The sequence below is a fragment of the Anomaloglossus baeobatrachus genome, chromosome 1 (assembly GCF_048569485.1).
Source record: "Anomaloglossus baeobatrachus isolate aAnoBae1 chromosome 1, aAnoBae1.hap1, whole genome shotgun sequence".
NCBI lineage: Eukaryota > Metazoa > Chordata > Amphibia > Anura > Aromobatidae > Anomaloglossus > Anomaloglossus baeobatrachus.
Window position 1 is genome coordinate 438,503,897 of NC_134353.1, and position 20,103 is coordinate 438,523,999.

The 20,103-nt window shown below is 43.6% G+C and overlaps 1 protein-coding gene across 4 annotated transcripts in view; it reads left to right on the top strand.

The window, feature by feature from the left end:
- The first annotated feature begins 2,318 nt into the window (after positions 1 to 2,318).
- CRTC1 (CREB regulated transcription coactivator 1) overlaps positions 2,319 to 20,103 on the top strand; it is a 1,360,738-nt gene continuing 1,342,953 nt past the window's right edge. For all 4 annotated transcript variants that reach the window (XM_075352648.1, XM_075352649.1, XM_075352651.1 and 1 more), the window contains exon 1: positions 2,319 to 2,473. In XM_075352648.1, the coding sequence (XP_075208763.1) occupies positions 2,348 to 2,473 (126 nt within the window). In that variant the 5' untranslated portion in view covers positions 2,319 to 2,347. The remainder of the gene's footprint in view (positions 2,474 to 20,103) is intronic.

A 20,103-nucleotide genomic window follows, 5' to 3' on the forward strand; every position in this document is an offset into this window, starting at 1 on the left:
GGTCCTAGCTGCCTGCACACCCTGTTCAGCTCTCCTCCTGGAACCTAGCTGCCTGCACACCCTGCTCAGCTCTCCTCCTGGGTCCTAGCTGCCTGCACACACAGTTCAGCCCTCCTCCTGGATCCTAGCTGCTTGCACACCCTGTTCAGCTCTCCTCCTGGGTCCTAGCTGCCTGCACACCCTGTTCAGCTCTCCTCCTGGGTCCTAGCTGCCTGCACACCCTGTTCAGGCCTCCTCCTGGGTCCTAGCTGACTGCACACCCTGTTCAGCTCTTCTCCTGGGTCCTAGCTGCCTGCACACCCTGTTCAGATCTCCTCCTGGGTCCTAGCTGCCTGCATACCCTGTTCAGCTCTCCTCCTGGGTCCTAGCTGCCTGCACACCCTGTTCAGCTCTCCTCCTGGGGCCTAGCTGCCTGCACACCCTGTTCAGCTCTCCTCCTGGGTCCTAGCTGCCTGCACACCCTGTTCAGCTCTCCTCCTGGGTCCTAGCTGCCTGCACACCCTGTTCAGCCCTCTTCCTGGGTCCTAGCTACCGGCACACCCTGTTCAGCCCTCCTCCTGGGTCCTAGCTGCCTGCACACCCTGTTCAGCTCTCCTCCTGGGTCCTAGCTGCCTGCACACCCTGTTGAGCTCTCCTCCTGGGTCCTAGCTGCCTGCACACCCTGTTCAGCTCTCCTCCTGGGTCCTAGCCGCTTGCACACCCTGTAGTTAACTCCCTGACTGTTCTGCACATTGCTGATCTGTGGCGGCTCAGAGCGATCATGGACAGCTTCTGCAGTTTCAGTTTGCTGGATGGGTGTGGATATGGGTGTGGCTGTTTGTAAAATGAGTGTGGTTAGGGGGGCGGGGCCTAAAATTTGCCACGGCGGGCGCTACGCGCCGCAAACTTTGTCCCTCTTTCCCTTCTTTAAAAGTTGGGAGGTATGCTAAAACAGAAACAGTTAGAAAGGGAAATAGATGCAGTATAGCTGACCGGCCGGCTGAAGGGAGCGCGGACCGTCCGGGATAGGCGTGGATCAGCCGGCTGACGGAGGCGCGGACCGCCCGTGGTGAGGGGGGGTTTGGATCGGCCGGCCGAAGGGAGCGCGGACCGTCCAGTGTTGGCGTGGTTCAGCTGGCTGAAGGAGGCGTGGACCGGTTGGGGTGAGGGGAATACGGACCGGCCGTGGTGAGGGGGGTGTGGAGAGACTGGCTGAAGGAGGCGCAAACTGACTGGGGTGAGGGGAGTTCAGACCAGCTGGGGGAAGGGAGTGTGCAGACCAGTTGGGGTGAGTGGAGTGCGGACCGGCTGTGGTGAGGGGGCGAGGATCAGCCAGCTGAAGGAGGTGCGGACCGGCCGGGGTGAGGGGAGTGCGGACTGGCCGGAGTGAGGGGAGTGTGGACCGGCCGGGGTGCTGAAGGACGTGCGGATCGGCCTGGGTGCTGAAGGACGTGTGGACCGGCCGGGGTGCTGAAGGACGTGCGGACCGGCCGGGGTGCTGAAGGACGTGCGGGCCGGCCGGGGTGCTGAAGGACGTGCGGGCCGGCCGGGGTGCTGAAGGACGTGCGGGCCGGCAGGGGTGCTGAAGGACGTGCGGACCGGCAGGGGTGCTGAAGGACGTGCGGACCGGCCGAGGGGCTGAAGGACGTGCGGACCGGCCGAGGGGCTGAAGGACGTGCGGACCGGCCGGGGTGCTGAAGGACGTGCGGACCGGCCGGGGTGCTGAAGGACGTGCGGGCCGGCCGGGGTGCTGAAGGACGTGCGGGCCGGCCGGGGTGCTGAAGGACGTGCGGGCCGGCAGGGGTGCTGAAGGACGTGCGGACCGGCAGGGGTGCTGAAGGACGTGCGGACCGGCCGAGGGGCTGAAGGACGTGCGGACCGGCCGAGGGGCTGAAGGACGTGCGGACCGGCCGAGGGGCTGAAGGGACGTGGGGACCGGCCGAGGGGCTGAAGGACGTGCGGACCGGCCGAGGGGCTGAAGGGACGTGGGGACCGGCCGAGGGGCTGAAGGACGTGCGGACCGGCCGAGGGGCTGAAGGACGTGCGGACCGGCCGAGGGGCTGAAGGACGTGCGGACCGGCCGAGGGGCTGAAGGGACGTGGGGACCGGCCGAGGGGCTGAAGGACGTGCGGACCGGCCGAGGGGCTGAAGGACGTGGGGACCGGCCGAGGGGGTGAGAGGTGTGCAAACCGGCCGGAGTGCTGAAGGAGGCGCGGAGCGTCTAATCTCGTTCTCCAGTTACTAAGCAGGAGAGGAGTCGGGAGCGCGCCCGCCTGCCAACCCTCACGTCATGCACCAGTTCCCCTCCACTATTGCTGCTACGTCACGCCCAGAGCGGGAGTGCGCATCCAGAACAGGAGGAGGGAAGATGGCGACCTCAAACAATCCACGGAAATTCAGTGAGAAAATTGCACTGCACAACCAGAAACAGGCAGAAGAGACCGCAGCCTTCGAGGAGGTGATGAAGGATCTGAGCATCACTCGAGCTGCACGGGTAAGAAGAGGAGGGAGCGTGGTAGATGTGGCTGTGGAAGAAGAGACACAACCAACGGGTGGCTCATTACCACCAGACGCCTCCCTCCGGGGCAGAGGCGGGGGCGGCCACCTGCATTGGGGTGGAGGGGTCTGATCAGGCGGCCCAGGCATTGGGAGGCGGTGTCTCCATGGGTGATAATCTGTAGACCCCATGACCTGCACATCTACTGAGTGCCCACTGCCACTATAGTCCGGGCCTGACAGCTGCAATGGACAGACCTTGTGCCCACACTACCTGGTTCTGATGGCAGATACCCTGTACTCTTCTGATTACCCCCATTTGTTGCTGTGCACTTTGTGTTCTACTTGGGCTTTGGGACATAAGTGGCACCAGAGCTCCTCTGTATCTTCCTGCCCCTCTAGAGGATCGCTGATACATGCTGGGGCAGATATCAATTCTGACTCACTTGTATTTACATCTATAAATATTTAACTTTGATTGTTACATTGCAGGATGGGGGGGGGGATTCTTTAAGTGCTGTATATTGTGTACTTAGATTTATGTCTTGAATTGGTAAATATTTAAATTGTCACATTGTATTGGGGGGTGATTCCATTAGGGTTACATGATGTATTAGATATTTAGATGAGGTGATTCCATTAGGGTTTCATGGTGTATTAGATGGGGTGATTCCATTAGGGTTTCATGGTGTATTAGATGAGGTGATTCCATTAGGGTTACATGATGTATTAGATATTTAGATGAGGTGATTCCATTAGGGTTTCATGGTGTATTAGATGAGGAGATTCCATTAGGGTTTCATGGTGTATTAGATGAGGTGATTCCATTAGGGTTTCATGGTGTATTAGATGGGGTGATTCCATTAGGGTTTCATGGTGTATTAGACGGGGTGATTCCATTAGGGTTTCATGGTGTATTAGATGGGGTGATTCCATTAGGGTTTCATGGTGTATTAGATGGAGTGATTCCATTAGGGTTTCATGGTGTAATTAGATGGGGTGATTCCATTAGGGTTTCATGGTGTATTAGATGAGGTGATTCCATTAGGGTTTCATGGTGTATTAGATGAGGTGATTCCATTAGGGTTTCATGGTGTATTAGATGGGGTGATTCCATTAGGGTTTCATGGTGTATTAGATGGGGTGATTCCATTAGGGTTTCATGGTGTATTAGATGGAGTGATTCCATTAGGGTTTCATGGTGTAATTAGATGGGGTGATTCCATTAGGGTTTCATGGTGTATTAGATGAGGAGATTCCATTAGGGTTTCATGGTGTAATTAGATGGGGTGATTCCATTAGGGTTTCATGGTGTATTAGATGAGGTGATTCCATTAGGGTTTCATGGTGTATTAGATGAGGTGATTCCATTAGGGTTTCATGGTGTATTAGATGGGGTGATTCCATTAGGGTTTCATGGTGTATTAGATGAGGTGATTCCATTAGGGTTTCATGGTGTATTAGATGGGGTGATTCCATTAGGGTTTCATGGTGTATTAGATGAGGAGATTCCATTAGGGTTTCATGGTGTAATTAGATGGGGTGATTCCATTAGGGTTTCATGGTGTATTAGATGAGGTGATTCCATTAGGGTTTCATGGTGTATTAGATGAGGAGATTCCATTAGGGTTTCATGGTGTAATTAGATGGGGTGATTCCATTAGGGTTTCATGGTGTATTAGACGAGGTGATTCCATTAGGGTTTCATGGTGTAATTAGATGGGGTGATTCCATTAGGGTTTCATGGTGTATTAGATGGGGTGATTCCATTAGGGTTTCATGGTGTATTAGATGAGGTGATTCCATTAGGGTTTCATGGTGTATTAGATGAGGTGATTCCATTAGGGTTTCATGGTGTATTAGATGAGGAGATTCCATTAGGGTTTCATGGTGTAATTAGATGGGGTGATTCCATTAGGGTTTCATGGTGTATTAGATGAGGTGATTCCATTAGGGTTTCATGGTGTATTAGACGAGGTGATTCCATTAGGGTTTCATGGTGTATGAGATGGGGTGATTCCATTAGGGTTTCATGGTGTATTAGATGAGGAGATTCCATTAGGGTTTCATGGTGTAATTAGATGGGGTGATTCCATTAGGGTTTCATGGTGTATTAGATGAGGAGATTCCATTAGGGTTTCATGGTGTAATTAGATGGGGTGATTCCATTAGGGTTTCATGGTGTATTAGATGAGGTGATTCCATTAGGGTTTCATGGTGTATTAGATGAGGTGATTCCATTAGGGTTCATGGTGTATTAGATGAGGTGATTCCATTAGGGTTTCATGGTGTAATTAGATGGGGTGATTCCATTAGGGTTTCATGGTGTATTAGATGAGGAGATTCCATTAGGGTTTCATGGTGTAATTAGATGGGGTGATTCCATTAGGGTTTCATGGTGTATTAGATGAGGAGATTCCATTAGGGTTTCATGGTGTAATTAGATGGGGTGATTCCATTAGGGTTTCATGGTGTATTAGATGAGGAGATTCCATTAGGGTTTCATGGTGTAATTAGATGGGGTGATTCCATTAGGGTTTCATGGTGTATTAGATGAGGAGATTCCATTAGGGTTTCATGGTGTAATTAGATGGGGTGATTCCATTAGGGTTTCATGGTGTATTAGATGAGGTGATTCCATTAGGGTTTCATGGTGTATTAGATGGGGTGATTCCATTAGGGTTTCATGGTGTATTAGATGATCTGATTCCATTAGGGTTTCATGGTGTATTAGATGGGGTGATTCCATTAGGGTTTCATGGTGTATTAGATGAGGTGATTCCATTAGGGTTTCATGGTGTATTAAATGATGTGATTCCATTAGGGTTTCATGGTGTATTAGATAAGGTGATTCCATTAGGGTTTCATGGTGTATTAGATGAGGTGATTCCATTAGGGTTTCATGGTGTATTAGATGAGGTGATTCCATTAGGGTTTCATCGTGTATTAGATGAGGTGATTCCATTAGGGTTTCATGGTGTATTAGATGGGGTGATTCCATTAGGGTTTCATGGTGTATTAGATGAGGTGATTCCATTAGGGTTTCATGGTGTATTAGATGAGGTGATTCCATTAGGGTTTCATGGTGTATTAGACGAGGTGATTCCATTAGGGTTTCATGGTGTATTAGATGAGGTGATTCCATTAGGGTTTCATGGTGTATTAGATGGGGTGATTCCATTAGGGTTTCATGGTGTATTAGATGAGGTGATTCCATTAGGGTTTCATGGTGTATGAGATGGGGTGATTCCATTAGGGTTTCATGGTGTATTAGATGAGGTGATTCCATTAGGGTTTCATGGTGTATTAGATGGGGTGATTCCATTAGGGTTTCATGGTGTATTAGACGAGGTGATTCCATTAGGGTTTCATGGTGTATTAGACGAGGTGATTCCATTAGGGTTTCATGGTGTATTAGATGAGGTGATTCCATTAGGGTTTCATGGTGTATTAGACGGGGTGATTCCATTAGGGTTTCATGGTGTATTAGATGAGGTGATTCTATTAGGGTTTCATGGTGTATTAGATGAGGTGATTCCATTAGGGTTTCATGGTGTATTAGATGAGGTGATTCCATTAGGGTTTCATGGTGTATTAGATGGGGTGATTCCATTAGGGTTCATGGTGTATTAGACGAGGTGATTCCATTAGGGTTTCATGGTGTATTAGATGAGGTGATTCCATTAGGGTTTCATGGTGTATTAGATGAGGTGATTCCATTAGGGTTTCATGGTGTATTAGATGGGGTGATTCCATTAGGGTTTCATGGTGTATTAGATGAGGTGATTCCATTAGGGTTTCATGGTGTATTAGATGAGGTGATTCCATTAGGGTTTCATGGTGTATTAGATGAGGTGATTCCATTAGGGTTTCATGGTGTATTAGACGAGGTGATTCCATTATGGTTTCATGGTGTATTAGATGAGGTGATTCCATTAGGGTTTCATGGTGTATTAGACGAGGTGATTCCATTAGGGTTTCATGGTGTATTAGATGAGGTGATTCCATTAGGGTTTCATGGTGTAATTAGATGAGGTGATTCCATTAGGGTTTCATGGTGTAATTAGATGAGGTGATTCCATTAGGGTTTCATGGTGTATTAGACGAGGTGATTCCATTAGGGTTTCATGGTGTAATTAGATGAGGTGATTCCATTAGGGTTTCATGGTGTATTAGACGAGGTGATTCCATTAGGGTTTCATGGTGTATTAGATGAGGTGATTCCATTAGGGTTTCATGGTGTATTAGATGGGGTGATTCCATTAGGGTTTCATGGTGTATTAGATGAGGTGATTCCATTAGGGTTTCATGGTGTAATTAGATGAGGTGATTCCATTAGGGTTTCATGGTGTATTAGATAAGGTGATTCCATTAGGGTTTCATGGTGTATTAGATGAGGTGATTCCATTAGGGTTTCATGGTGTATTAGACGAGGTGATTCCATTAGGGTTTCATGGTGTATTAGATGAGGTGATTCCATTAGGGTTTCATGGTGTATTAGATGGGGTGATTCCATTAGGGTTCATGGTGTATTAGATGAGGTGATTCCATTAGGGTTTCATGGTGTATTAGATGGGGTGATTCCATTAGGGTTTCATGGTGTATTAGACGAGGTGATTCCATTAGGGTTTCATGGTGTATTAGACGAGGTGATTCCATTAGGGTTTCATGGTGTATTAGATGAGGTGATTCCATTAGGGTTTCATGGTGTATTAGACGGGGTGATTCCATTAGGGTTTCATGGTGTATTAGATGAGGTGATTCCATTAGGGTTTCATGGTGTATTAGATGCGGTGATTCCATTAGGGTTCATGGTGTATTAGACGAGGTGATTCCATTAGGGTTTCATGGTGTATTAGATGAGGTGATTCCATTAGGGTTTCATGGTGTATTAGATGAGGTGATTCCATTAGGGTTTCATGGTGTATTAGATGGGGTGATTCCATTAGGGTTTCATGGTGTATTAGATAAGGTGATTCCATTAGGGTTTCATGGTGTATCAGATGAGGTGATTCCATTAGGGTTTCATGGTGTATTAGATGAGGTGATTCCATTAGGGTTTCATGGTGTATTAGATAAGGTGATTCCATTAGGGTTTCATGGTGTATTAGATGAGGTGATTCCATTAGGGTTTCATGGTGTATTAAATGATGTGATTCCATTAGGGTTTCATGGTGTATTAGATAAGGTGATTCCATTAGGGTTTCATGGTGTATTAGATGAGGTGATTCCATTAGGGTTTCATGGTGTATTAGATGAGGTGATTCCATTAGGGTTTCATGGTGTATTAGATGAGGTGATTCCATTAGGGTTTCATGGTGTATTAAATGATGTGATTCCATTAGGGTTTCATGGTGTATTAGATGAGGTGATTCCATTAGGGTTCATGGTGTATTAGATGAGGTGATTCCATTAGGGTTTCATGGTGTATTAGATGGGGTGATTCCATTAGGGTTTCATGGTGTATTTGACGAGGTGATTCCATTAGGGTTTCATGGTGTATTAGATAAGGTGATTCCATTAGGGTTTCATGGTGTATTAGATTAGGTGATTCCATTAGGGTTTCATGGTGTATTAGATGAGGTGATTCCATTAGGGTTTCATGGTGTATTAGATGAGGTGATTCCATTAGGGTTTCATGGTGTATTAAATGATGTGATGCCATTAGGGTTTCATGGTGTATTAGATGAGGTGATTCCATTAGGGTTCATGGTGTATTAGATGAGGTGATTCCATTAGGGTTTCATGGTGTATTAGATGAGGTGATTCCATTAGGGTTTCATGGTGTATTAGATGAGGTGATTCCATTAGGGTTTCATGGTGTATTAGATGAGGTGATTCCATTAGGGTTTCATGGTGTATTAGATGGGGTGATTCCATTAGGGTTTCATGGTGTATTAGACGAGGTGATTCCATTAGGGTTTCATGGTGTATTAGACGAGGTGATTCCATTAGGGTTTCATGGTGTATTAGATGAGGTGATTCCATTAGGGTTTCATGGTGTATTAGATGGGGTGATTCCATTAGGGTTTCATGGTGTATTAGATGGGGTGATTCCATTAGGGTTTCATGGTGTATTAGATGGGGTGATTCCATTAGGGTTTCATGGTGTATTAGATGAGGTGATTCCATTAGGGTTTCATGGTGTATCAGATGAGGTGATTCCATTAGGGTTTCATGGTGTATTAGATGAGGTGATTCCATTAGGGTTTCATGGTGTATTAGATGAGGTGATTCCATTAGGGTTTCATGGTGTATTAGATGAGGTGATTCCATTAGGGTTTCATGGTGTATCAGATGAGGTGATTCCATTAGGGTTTCATGGTGTATCAGATGAGGTGATTCCATTAGGGTTTCATGGTGTATTAGATGAGGTGATTCCATTAGGGTTTCATGGTGTATTAGATGAGGTGATTCCATTAGGGTTTCATGGTGTATCAGATGAGGTGATTCCATTAGGGTTTCATGGTGTATTAGATGAGGTGATTCCATTAGGGTTTCATGGTGTATTAGATGAGGTGATTCCATTAGGGTTTCATGGTGTATTAGATGAGGTGATTCCATTAGGGTTTCATGGTGTATTAGACGAGGTGATTCCATTATGGTTTCATGGTGTATTAGATGAGGTGATTCCATTAGGGTTTCATGGTGTATTAGACGAGGTGATTCCATTAGGGTTTCATGGTGTAATTAGATGAGGTGATTCCATTAGGGTTTCATGGTGTATTAGACGAGGTGATTCCATTAGGGTTTCATGGTGTAATTAGATGAGGTGATTCCATTAGGGTTTCATGGTGTATTAGACGAGGTGATTCCATTAGGGTTTCATGGTGTATTAGATGAGGTGATTCCATTAGGGTTTCATGGTGTATTAGATGGGGTGATTCCATTAGGGTTTCATGGTGTATTAGATGAGGTGATTCCATTAGGGTTTCATGGTGTATTAGATGAGGTGATTCCATTAGGGTTTCATGGTGTATTAGACGGGGTGATTCCATTAGGGTTTCATGGTGTATTAGATGAGGTGATTCCATTAGGGTTTCATGGTGTATTAGATGGGGTGATTCCATTAGGGTTCATGGTGTATTAGACGAGGTGATTCCATTAGGGTTTCATGGTGTATTAGATGAGGTGATTCCATTAGGGTTTCATGGTGTATTAGATGAGGTGATTCCATTAGGGTTTCATGGTGTATTAGATGGGGTGATTCCATTAGGGTTTCATGGTGTATTAGATGAGGTGATTCCATTAGGGTTTCATGGTGTATTAGATGGGGTGATTCCATTAGGGTTTCATGGTGTATTAGATGAGGTGATTCCATTAGGGTTCATGGTGTATTAGATGAGGTGATTCCATTAGGGTTTCATGGTGTATTAGATGGGGTGATTCCATTAGGGTTTCATGGTGTATTAGACGAGGTGATTCCATTAGGGTTTCATGGTGTATTAAATGATGTGATTCCATTAGGGTTTCATGGTGTATTAGATAAGGTGATTCCATTAGGGTTTCATGGTGTATTAGATGAGGTGATTCCATTAGGGTTTCATGGTGTATTAGATAAGGTGATTCCATTAGGGTTTCATGGTGTATTAGATGGGGTGATTCCATTAGGGTTTCATGGTGTATTAGATGAGGTGATTCCATTAGGGTTTCATGGTGTATTAAATGATGTGATTCCATTAGGGTTTCATGGTGTATTAGATAAGGTGATTCCATTAGGGTTTCATGGTGTATTAGATGAGGTGATTCCATTAGGGTTTCATGGTGTATTAGATGAGGTGATTCCATTAGGGTTTCATGGTGTATTAGATGAGGTGATTCCATTAGGGTTTCATGGTGTATTAAATGATGTGATTCCATTAGGGTTTCATGGTGTATTAGATGAGGTGATTCCATTAGGGTTCATGGTGTATTAGATGAGGTGATTCCATTAGGGTTTCATGGTGTATTAGATGGGGTGATTCCATTAGGGTTTCATGGTGTATTAGACGAGGTGATTCCATTAGGGTTTCATGGTGTATTAGATAAGGTGATTCTATTAGGGTTTCATGGTGTATTAGATGAGGTGATTCCATTAGGGTTTCATGGTGTATTAGATGAGGTGATTCCATTAGGGTTTCATGGTGTATTAGATGAGGTGATTCCATTAGGGTTTCATGGTGTATTAAATGATGTGATTCCATTAGGGTTTCATGGTGTATTAGATGAGGTGATTCCATTAGGGTTCATGGTGTATTAGATGAGGTGATTCCATTAGGGTTTCATGGTGTATTAGATGGGGTGATTCCATTAGGGTTTCATGGTGTATTAGACGAGGTGATTCCATTAGGGTTTCATGGTGTATTAGACGAGGTGATTCCATTAGGGTTTCATGGTGTATTAGATGAGGTGATTCCATTAGGGTTTCATGGTGTATTAGATGGGGTGATTCCATTAGGGTTTCATGGTGTATTAGATGGGGTGATTCCATTAGGGTTTCATGGTGTATTAGATGGGGTGATTCCATTAGGGTTTCATGGTGTATTAGATGAGGTGATTCCATTAGGGTTTCATGGTGTATCAGATGAGGTGATTCCATTAGGGTTTCATGGTGTATTAGATGAGGTGATTCCATTAGGGTTTCATGGTGTATTAGATGAGGTGATTCCATTAAGGTTTCATGGTGTATTAGATAAGGTGATTCCATTAGGGTTTCATGGTGTATTAGATGGGGTGATTCCATTAGGGTTTCATGGTGTATTAGATGAGGTGATTCCATTAAGGTTTCATGGTGTATTAGATGAGGTGATTCCATTAGGGTTTCATGGTGTATTAGATGAGGTGATTCCATTAGGGTTTCATGGTGTATTAGATGAGGTGATTCCATTAGGGTTTCATGGTGTATTAGATGGGGTGATTCCATTAGGGTTTCATGGTGTATTAGATAAGGTGATTCCATTAGGGTTTCATGGTGTATTAGATGGGGTGATTGCATTAGGGTTTCATGGTGTATTAGATGAGGTGATTCCATTAGGGTTTCATGGTGTATTAGATGAGGTGATTCCATTAGGGTTTCATGGTGTATTAGATGGGGTGATTCCATTAGGGTTTCATGGTGTATTAGATGGTGTATTAGATGGGGTGATTCCATTAGGGTTTCATGGTGTATTAGATGGGGTGATTCCATTAGGGTTTCATGGTGTATTAGATGGGGTGATTCCATTAGGGTTTCATGGTGTATTAGATGGGTTGATTCCATTAGGATTTCAAGGTGTATTAGATGAGGTGATTCCATTAGGGTTTCATGGTGTATTAGATGAGGTGATTCCATTAGGGTTTCATGGTGTACTAGATGGGGTGATTCCATTAGGGTTTCATGGTGTAATTAGATGGGGTGATTCCATTAGGGTTTCATGGTGTATTAGATGAGGTGATTCCATTAGGGTTTCATGGTGTATCAGATGAGGTGATTCCATTAGGGTTTTATGGTGTATCAGATGGGGTGATTCCATTAGGGTTTCATGGTGTATCAGATGGGGTGATTCCATTAGGGTTTCATGGTGTATTAGATGAGGTGATTCCATTAGGGTTTCATGGTGTATTAGATAAGGTGATTCCATTAGGGTTTCATGGTGTATTAGATGAGGTGATTCCATTAGGGTTTCATGGTGTATTAGATAAGGTGATTCCATTAGGGTTTCATGGTGTATTAGATGGGGTGATTCCATTAGGGTTTCATGGTGTATTAGATGAGGTGATTCCATTAGGGTTTCATGGTGTATTAGATAAGGTGATTCCATTAGGGTTTCATGGTGTATTAGATGGGGTGATTCCATTAGGGTTTCATGGTGTATTAGATGAGGTGATTCCATTAGGGTTTCATGGTGTATTAGACGGGGTGATTCCATTAGGGTTTCATGGTGTATTAGATGAGGTGATTCCATTAGGGTTTCATGGTGTATTAGACGAGGTGATTCCATTAGGGTTTCATGGTGTATTAGATGGGGTGATTCCATTAGGGTTTCATGGTGTATTAGATGAGGTGATTCCATTAGGGTTTCATGGTGTATTAGACGGGGTGATTCCATTAGGGTTTCATGGTGTATTAGATGGGGTGATTCCATTAGGGTTTCATGGTGTATTAGATGAGGTGATTCCATTAGGGTTTCATGGTGTATTAGATGAGGTGATTCCATTAGGGTTTCATGGTGTATTAGATGAGGTGATTCCATTAGGGTTTCATGGTGTATTAGATGAGGTGATTCCATTAGGGTTTCATGGTGTATTAGATGAGGTGATTCCATTGGGTTTCATGGTGTATTAGATGGGGTGATTCCATTAGGGTTTCATGGTGTATTAGATGAGGTGATTCCATTAGGGTTTCATGGTGTATTAGATGAGGTGATTCCATTAGGGTTTCATGGTGTATTAGATGGGGTGATTCCATTAGGGTTTCATGGTGTATTAGATGGGGTGATTCCATTAGGGTTTCATGGTGTATTAGATGGGGTGATTCCATTAGGGTTTCATGGTATATTAGATGGGGTGATTCCATTAGGATTTCATGGTGTATTAAATGAGGTGATTCCATTAGGGTTTCATGGTGTATTAGATGAGGTGATTCCATTAGGGTTTCATGGTGTATTAGATGAGGTGATTCCATTAGGGTTTCATGGTGTATTAGATGGGGTGATTCCATTAGGGTTTCATGGTGTATTAGATGGGTTGATTCCATTAGGGTTTCATGGTGTATTAGATGATCTGATTCCATTAGGGTTTCATGGTGTATTAGATGAGGTGATTCCATTAGGGTTTCATGGTGTATTAGACGAGGTGATTCCATTAGGGTTTCATGGTGTATTAGATGAGGTGATTCCATTAGGGTTTCATGGTGTATTAGATGGGGTGATTCCATTAGGGTTTCATGGTGTATTAGATGAGGTGATTCCATTAGGGTTTCATGGTGTATTAGATGAGGTGATTCCATTAGGGTTTCATGGTGTATTAGATGAGGTGATTCCATTAGGGTTTCATGGTGTATTAGATAAGGTGATTCCATTAGGGTTTCATGGTGTATTAGATGAGGTGATTCCATTAGGGTTTCATGGTGTATTAGACGAGGTGATTCCATTAGGGTTTCATGGTGTATTAGACGGGGTGATTCCATTAGGGTTTCATGGTGTATTAGATAAGGTGATTCCATTAGGGTTTCATGGTGTATTAGATGAGGTGATTCCATTAGGGTTTCATGGTGTATTAGATGAGGTGATTCCATTAGGGTTTCATGGTGTATTAGATGAGGTGATTCCATTAGGGTTTCATGGTGTATTAGATAAGGTGATTCCATTAGGGTTTCATGGTGTATTAGATGGGGTGATTCCATTAGGGTTTCATGGTGTATTAGATGAGGTGATTCCATTAGGGTTTCATGGTGTATTAGATGAGGTGATTCCATTAGGGTTTCATGGTGTATTAGATGAGGTGATTCCATTAGGGTTTCATGGTGTATTAGACGGGGTGATTCCATTAGGGTTTCATGGTGTATTAGATGAGGTGATTCCATTAGGGTTTCATGGTGTATTAGACGAGGTGATTCCATTAGGGTTTCATCGTGTATTAGATGGGGTGATTCCATTAGGGTTTCATGGTGTATTAGATGAGGTAATTCCATAAGGGTTTCATGGTGTATTAGATGGGGTGATTCCATTAGGGTTTCATGGTGTATTAGATGGGGTGATTCCATTAGGGTTTCATGGTGTATTAGATGAGGTGATTCCAATAGGGTTTCATGGTGTATTAGATGAGGTGATTCCATTAGGGTTTCATGGTGTATTAGATGAGGTGATTCCATTAGGGTTTCATGGTGTATTAGATGAGGTGATTCCATTAGGGTTTCATGGTGTATTAGATGAGGTGATTCCATTAGGGTTTCATGGTGTATTAGATGGGGTGATTCCATTAGGGTTTCATGGTGTATTAGATAAGGTGATTCCATTAGGGTTTCATGGTGTATTAGATGGGGTGATTGCATTAGGGTTTCATGGTGTATTAGATGAGGTGATTCCATTAGGGTTTCATGGTGTATTAGATGAGGTGATTCCATTAGGGTTTCATGGTGTATTAGATGGGGTGATTCCATTAGGGTTTCATGGTGTATTAGATGGTGTATTAGATGGGGTGATTCCATTAGGGTTTCATGGTGTATTAGATGGGGTGATTCCATTAGGGTTTCATGGTGTATTAGATGGGGTGATTCCATTAGGGTTTCATGGTGTATTAGATGGGTTGATTCCATTAGGATTTCATGGTGTATTAGATGAGGTGATTCCATTAGGGTTTCATGGTGTATTAGATGAGGTGATTCCATTAGGGTTTCATGGTGTATTAGATGGGGTGATTCCATTAGGGTTTCATGGTGTAATTAGATGGGGTGATTCCATTAGGGTTTCATGGTGTATTAGATGAGGTGATTCCATTAGGGTTTCATGGTGTATCAGATGAGGTGATTCCATTAGGGTTTTATGGTGTATCAGATGGGGTGATTCCATTAGGGTTTCATGGTGTATCAGATGGGGTGATTCCATTAGGGTTTCATGGTGTATTAGATGAGGTGATTCCATTAGGGTTTCATGGTGTATTAGATGAGGTGATTCCATTAGGGTTTCATGGTGTATTAGATAAGGTGATTCCATTAGGGTTTCATGGTGTATTAGATGGGGTGATTCCATTAGGGTTTCATGGTGTATTAGATGAGGTGATTCCATTATGGTTTCATGGTGTATTAGATGGGGTGATTCCATTAGGGTTTCATGGTGTATTAGATGGGTTGATTCCATTAGGATTTCATGGTGTGTTAGATGAGGTGATTCCATTAGGGTTTCATGGTGTATTAGATGAGGTGATTCCATTAGGGTTTCATGGTGTATTAGATGGGGTGATTCCATTAGGGTTTCATGGTGTAATTAGATGGGGTGATTCCATTAGGGTTTCATGGTGTATTAGATGAGGTGATTCCATTAGGGTTTCATGGTGTATCAGATGAGGTGATTCCATTAGGGTTTTATGGTGTATCAGATGGGGTGATTCCATTAGGGTTTCATGGTGTATCAGATGGGGTGATTCCATTAGGGTTTCATGGTGTATTAGATGAGGTGATTCCATTAGGGTTTCATGGTGTATTAGATAAGGTGATTCCATTAGGGTTTCATGGTGTATTAGATGAGGTGATTCCATTAGGGTTTCATGGTGTATTAGATAAGGTGATTCCATTAGGGTTTCATGGTGTATTAGATGGGGTGATTCCATTAGGGTTTCATGGTGTATTAGATGAGGTGATTCCATTAGGGTTTCATGGTGTATTAGATAAGGTGATTCCATTAGGGTTTCATGGTGTATTAGACGGGGTGATTCCATTAGGGTTTCATGGTGTATTAGATGAGGTGATTCCATTAGGGTTTCATGGTGTATTAGACGAGGTGATTCCATTAGGGTTTCATGGTGTATTAGATGGGGTGATTCCATTAGGGTTTCATGGTGTATTAGATGAGGTGATTCCATTAGGGTTTCATGGTGTATTAGACGGGGTGATTCCATTAGGGTTTCATGGTGTATTAGATGGGGTGATTCCATTAGGGTTTCATGGTGTATTAGATGAGGTGATTCCATTAGGGTTTCATGGTGTATTAGATGAGGTGATTCCATTAGGGTTTCATGGTGTATTAGATGAGGTGATTCCATTAGGGTTTCATGGTGTATTAGATGAGGTGATTCCATTGGGTTTCATGGTGTATTAGATGGGGTGATTCCATTAGGGTTTCATGGTGTATTAGATGAGGTGATTCCATTAGGGTTTCATGGTGTATTAGATGAGGTGATTCCATTAGGGTTTCATGGTGTATTAGATGGGGTGATTCCATTAGGGTTTCATGGTGTATTAGATGGGGTGATTCCATTAGGGTTTCATGGTGTATTAGATGGGGTGATTCCATTAGGGTTTCATGGTATATTAGATGGGGTGATTCCATTAGGGTTTCATGGTGTATTAGATGAGGTGATTCCATTAGGGTTTCATGGTGTATTAGATAAGGTGATTCCATTAGGGTTTCATGGTGTATTTATATGGGGTGATTCCATTAGGGTTTCATGGTGTATTAGATGAGGTGATTCCATTAGGGTTTCATGGTGTATTAGATGAGGTGATTCCATTAGGGTTTCATGGTGTAATTAGATGGGGTGATTCCATTAGGGTTTCATGGTGTATTAGATGGGGTGATTCCATTAGGGTTTCATAGTGTAATTAGATGGGGTGATTCCATTAGGGTTTCATGGTGTATTAGATGAGGTGATTCCATTAGGGTTTCATGGTGTAATTAGATGGGGTGATTCCATTAGGGTTTCATGGTGTAATTAGATGGGGTGATTCCATTAGGGTTTCATAGTGTAATTAGATGGGGTGATTCCATTAGGGTTTCATGGTGTATTAGATGAGGTGATTCCATTAGGGTTTCATGGTGTATGAGATGGGGTGATTCCATTAGGGTTTCATGGTGTATTAGATGAGGTGATTCCATTAGGGTTTCATGGTGTATTAGATGGGGTGATTCCATTAGGGTTTCATGGTGTATGAGATGGGGTGATTCCATTAGGGTTTCATGGTGTATTAGATGAGGTGATTCCATTAGGGTTTCATGGTGTATTAGATGGGGTGATTCCATTAGGGTTTCATAGTGTAATTAGATGGGGTGATTCCATTAGGGTTTCATGGTGTATTAGATGAGGTGATTCCATTAGGGTTTCATGGTTTATCAGATGGGGTGATTCCATTAGGGTTTCATGGTGTATGAGATGGGGTGATTCCATTAGGGTTTCATGGTGTATTAGATGAGGTGATTCCATTAGGGTTTCATGGTGTATTAGATGGGGTGATTCCATTAGGGTTTCATGGTGTATGAGATGGGGTGATTCCATTAGGGTTTCATGGTGTATTAGATGGGGTGATTCCATTAGGGTTTCATGGTGTATCAGATGGGGTGATTCCATTAGGGTTTCATGGTGTATGAGATGGGGTGATTCCATTAGGGTTTCATGGTGTATTAGATGGGGTGATTCCATTAGGGTTTCATGGTGTATTAGATGGGGTGATTCCATTAGGGTTTCATGGTGTATTAGATGGGGTGATTCCATTAGGGTTTCATGGTGTATTAGATGAGGTGATTCCATTAGGGTTTCATGGTGTATTAGATGGGGTGATTCCATTAGGGTTTCATGGTGTATTAGATGAGGTGATTCCATTAGGGTTTCATGGTGTAATTAGATGGGGTGATTCCATTAGGTTTTCATGGTGTAATTAGATGGGGTGATTCCATTAGGGTTTCATGGTGTATTAGATGGGGTGATTCCATTAGGTTTTCATGGTGTAATTAGATGGGGTGATTCCATTAGGGTTTCATGGTGTATTAGATGGGGTGATTCCATTAGGGTTTCATGGTGTATTAGATGGGGTGATTCCATTAGGGTTTCATGGTGTATTAGATGGGGTGATTCCATTAGGGTTTCATGGTGTATTAGATGAGGTGATTCCATTAGGTTTTCATGGTGTAATTAGATGGGGTGATTCCATTAGGGTTTCATGGTGTATTAGATATTTAGATGGGGATTCTATTAGGGTTCCTTGCAGGGCTGTATTTGGCCTTCGTGCTGCCCTAGGCACTTTAAGTGGACGTAAAACTATGATTTTGTGCACACGACATCTGTGTAAGGCCGATCTACTCTTTACCACACTTGAAAAACTGCTAAACCCTATAAGAATGAAGATCAGCACTTGCTGCGCATACCTTCAGTTTTATTTAGCTTCTTTTAACAGCTTCAGGTTTTCAAAGACACTAAGTGGTTAAAACAGGTAACTGAACCATTTTTCGGGGTGCTGCCACCGAGAAGTTGCTGACTAGCACTTAATACAATTTCAATTTAGAAAAGATGCCAATGTTTCCTAACCTGTCCTCCGCCTGAAAAACTCAAAAGATTCACAGATGTTTAAAAGCCGTGGTGTGCATATACCTTAACCGTTCACATGCCCAGTGCTTGTACACAGATTACAGTTGTCAGAACCCGGAGTTAGACAGGCTCGGCCGATAGTCTGATTATCAGAGAAATGATGACCCAGCAGGTCTAATTTTGGATTGTGGATCCTTTTTTCTCTAAGAGACGAGTCACTGCCAGAGATGTGTAGTAGCGTCTGTCTCATAGAGAACACGAGCACCCAACAAAGTAAGTGCTCAGGGAGACAGCTGCCAGTTGAGTGATGGGACACCTTTCTATAGTGTATGGGAGAGTCAGGGAGATAGCTGTCAGCCGAATGATGGGACACTTGTCTATAGCATATGGGAGAGTCAGGGAGACAGCTGTCAGCCGAATGATGGGACGCCTGTCTATAGTGTATGGGAGAGTCAGGAAAGATAACTACCAGCCAAATGATGGGACAGCTGCCTATAGCTTATGGGGGCTTTGGTCAAATACTTGTTTGGCAGATGTATGGCCTCATTAAGACAGATATTTATTTAGCCTGGCACAATGACCCTATAATGATCTACTATCAAATCTAATAAATTAAATATTGCTACATCTACACGAATACATCACCAGAACCAACCTCAAATCACGATAATATTATGAGAACCACCGTCTGTACACGACAACATCTCCAGGACTAACCTCAAATCACTGCTACATCACTTGAACCACCATCTGCACACTGCTAAATCACCAAAACCACCATCTGCACACTGCTACATCACCAAACCCACCATTGGTACGAGACTACATCACCAGAACTAAAGCCAGCCCAACATAACATTTTCTGGCATGAAACGGCAGCTCCTAGTATGTCTGTAACAATGGTAGGGAGATACCAGGAGTTGTTACCGGCCATCATCAGACTGCGGACCATACAGGAACCACAGTACTGATGGTGGAGGCAGTAGCACTATTAAACATTTAAAAAATACCTTAATTTTTGGGAGATATCTTCTGTGTTTTAGGTCCATTCATTCTGAGCACATTGGTGTGGGTATGGGTCTGGAGACCCCCGTAAATTGCTCAAAAGACCCCTTAGAAGTGCACAGCTCAGGAGACGGGACTATGACTTTTTACATTATCCGCTCTGTGCTGTGTGTCCTCTTCTAAAAGAGCTTTTCAGTTGTAGTTTGTAGTCTCCAGACCAGATTCCTCATCAATCTGCTCAGAATTGTTGGGCATAAAACAAAAAATTCTACCAAAAGTTTAGTTACTCTTTGGAGGTGCATTTACAATGCTGCTAATAATCGGAATCAGATTGATCTATCTAAACCGGCTGTCAGATCACCCGGCGCACAAGCAAAATGTTTGTCGGGTGAAATGATTTTTCCATTTACATAAATAAACATTTATATAAGGGACGATTACGCTACAAAAATCGAACAGTTTAGCTTAAAAGGGGTTGTCCGGTCTGGAATGACAAGTCTGCAGTCTGTCTATGTGTCCCCTCTGAGTGCAGACTTGTGAATCCTCCTGTGCACTCACAATGGTCAAGTATGTGAAATGCAGACTCCCGGTCAGAACTCGTCTAGTGAGTACGGCTTCGCTTAATGCACTTGCATTAAGCGAGGTGGCGCC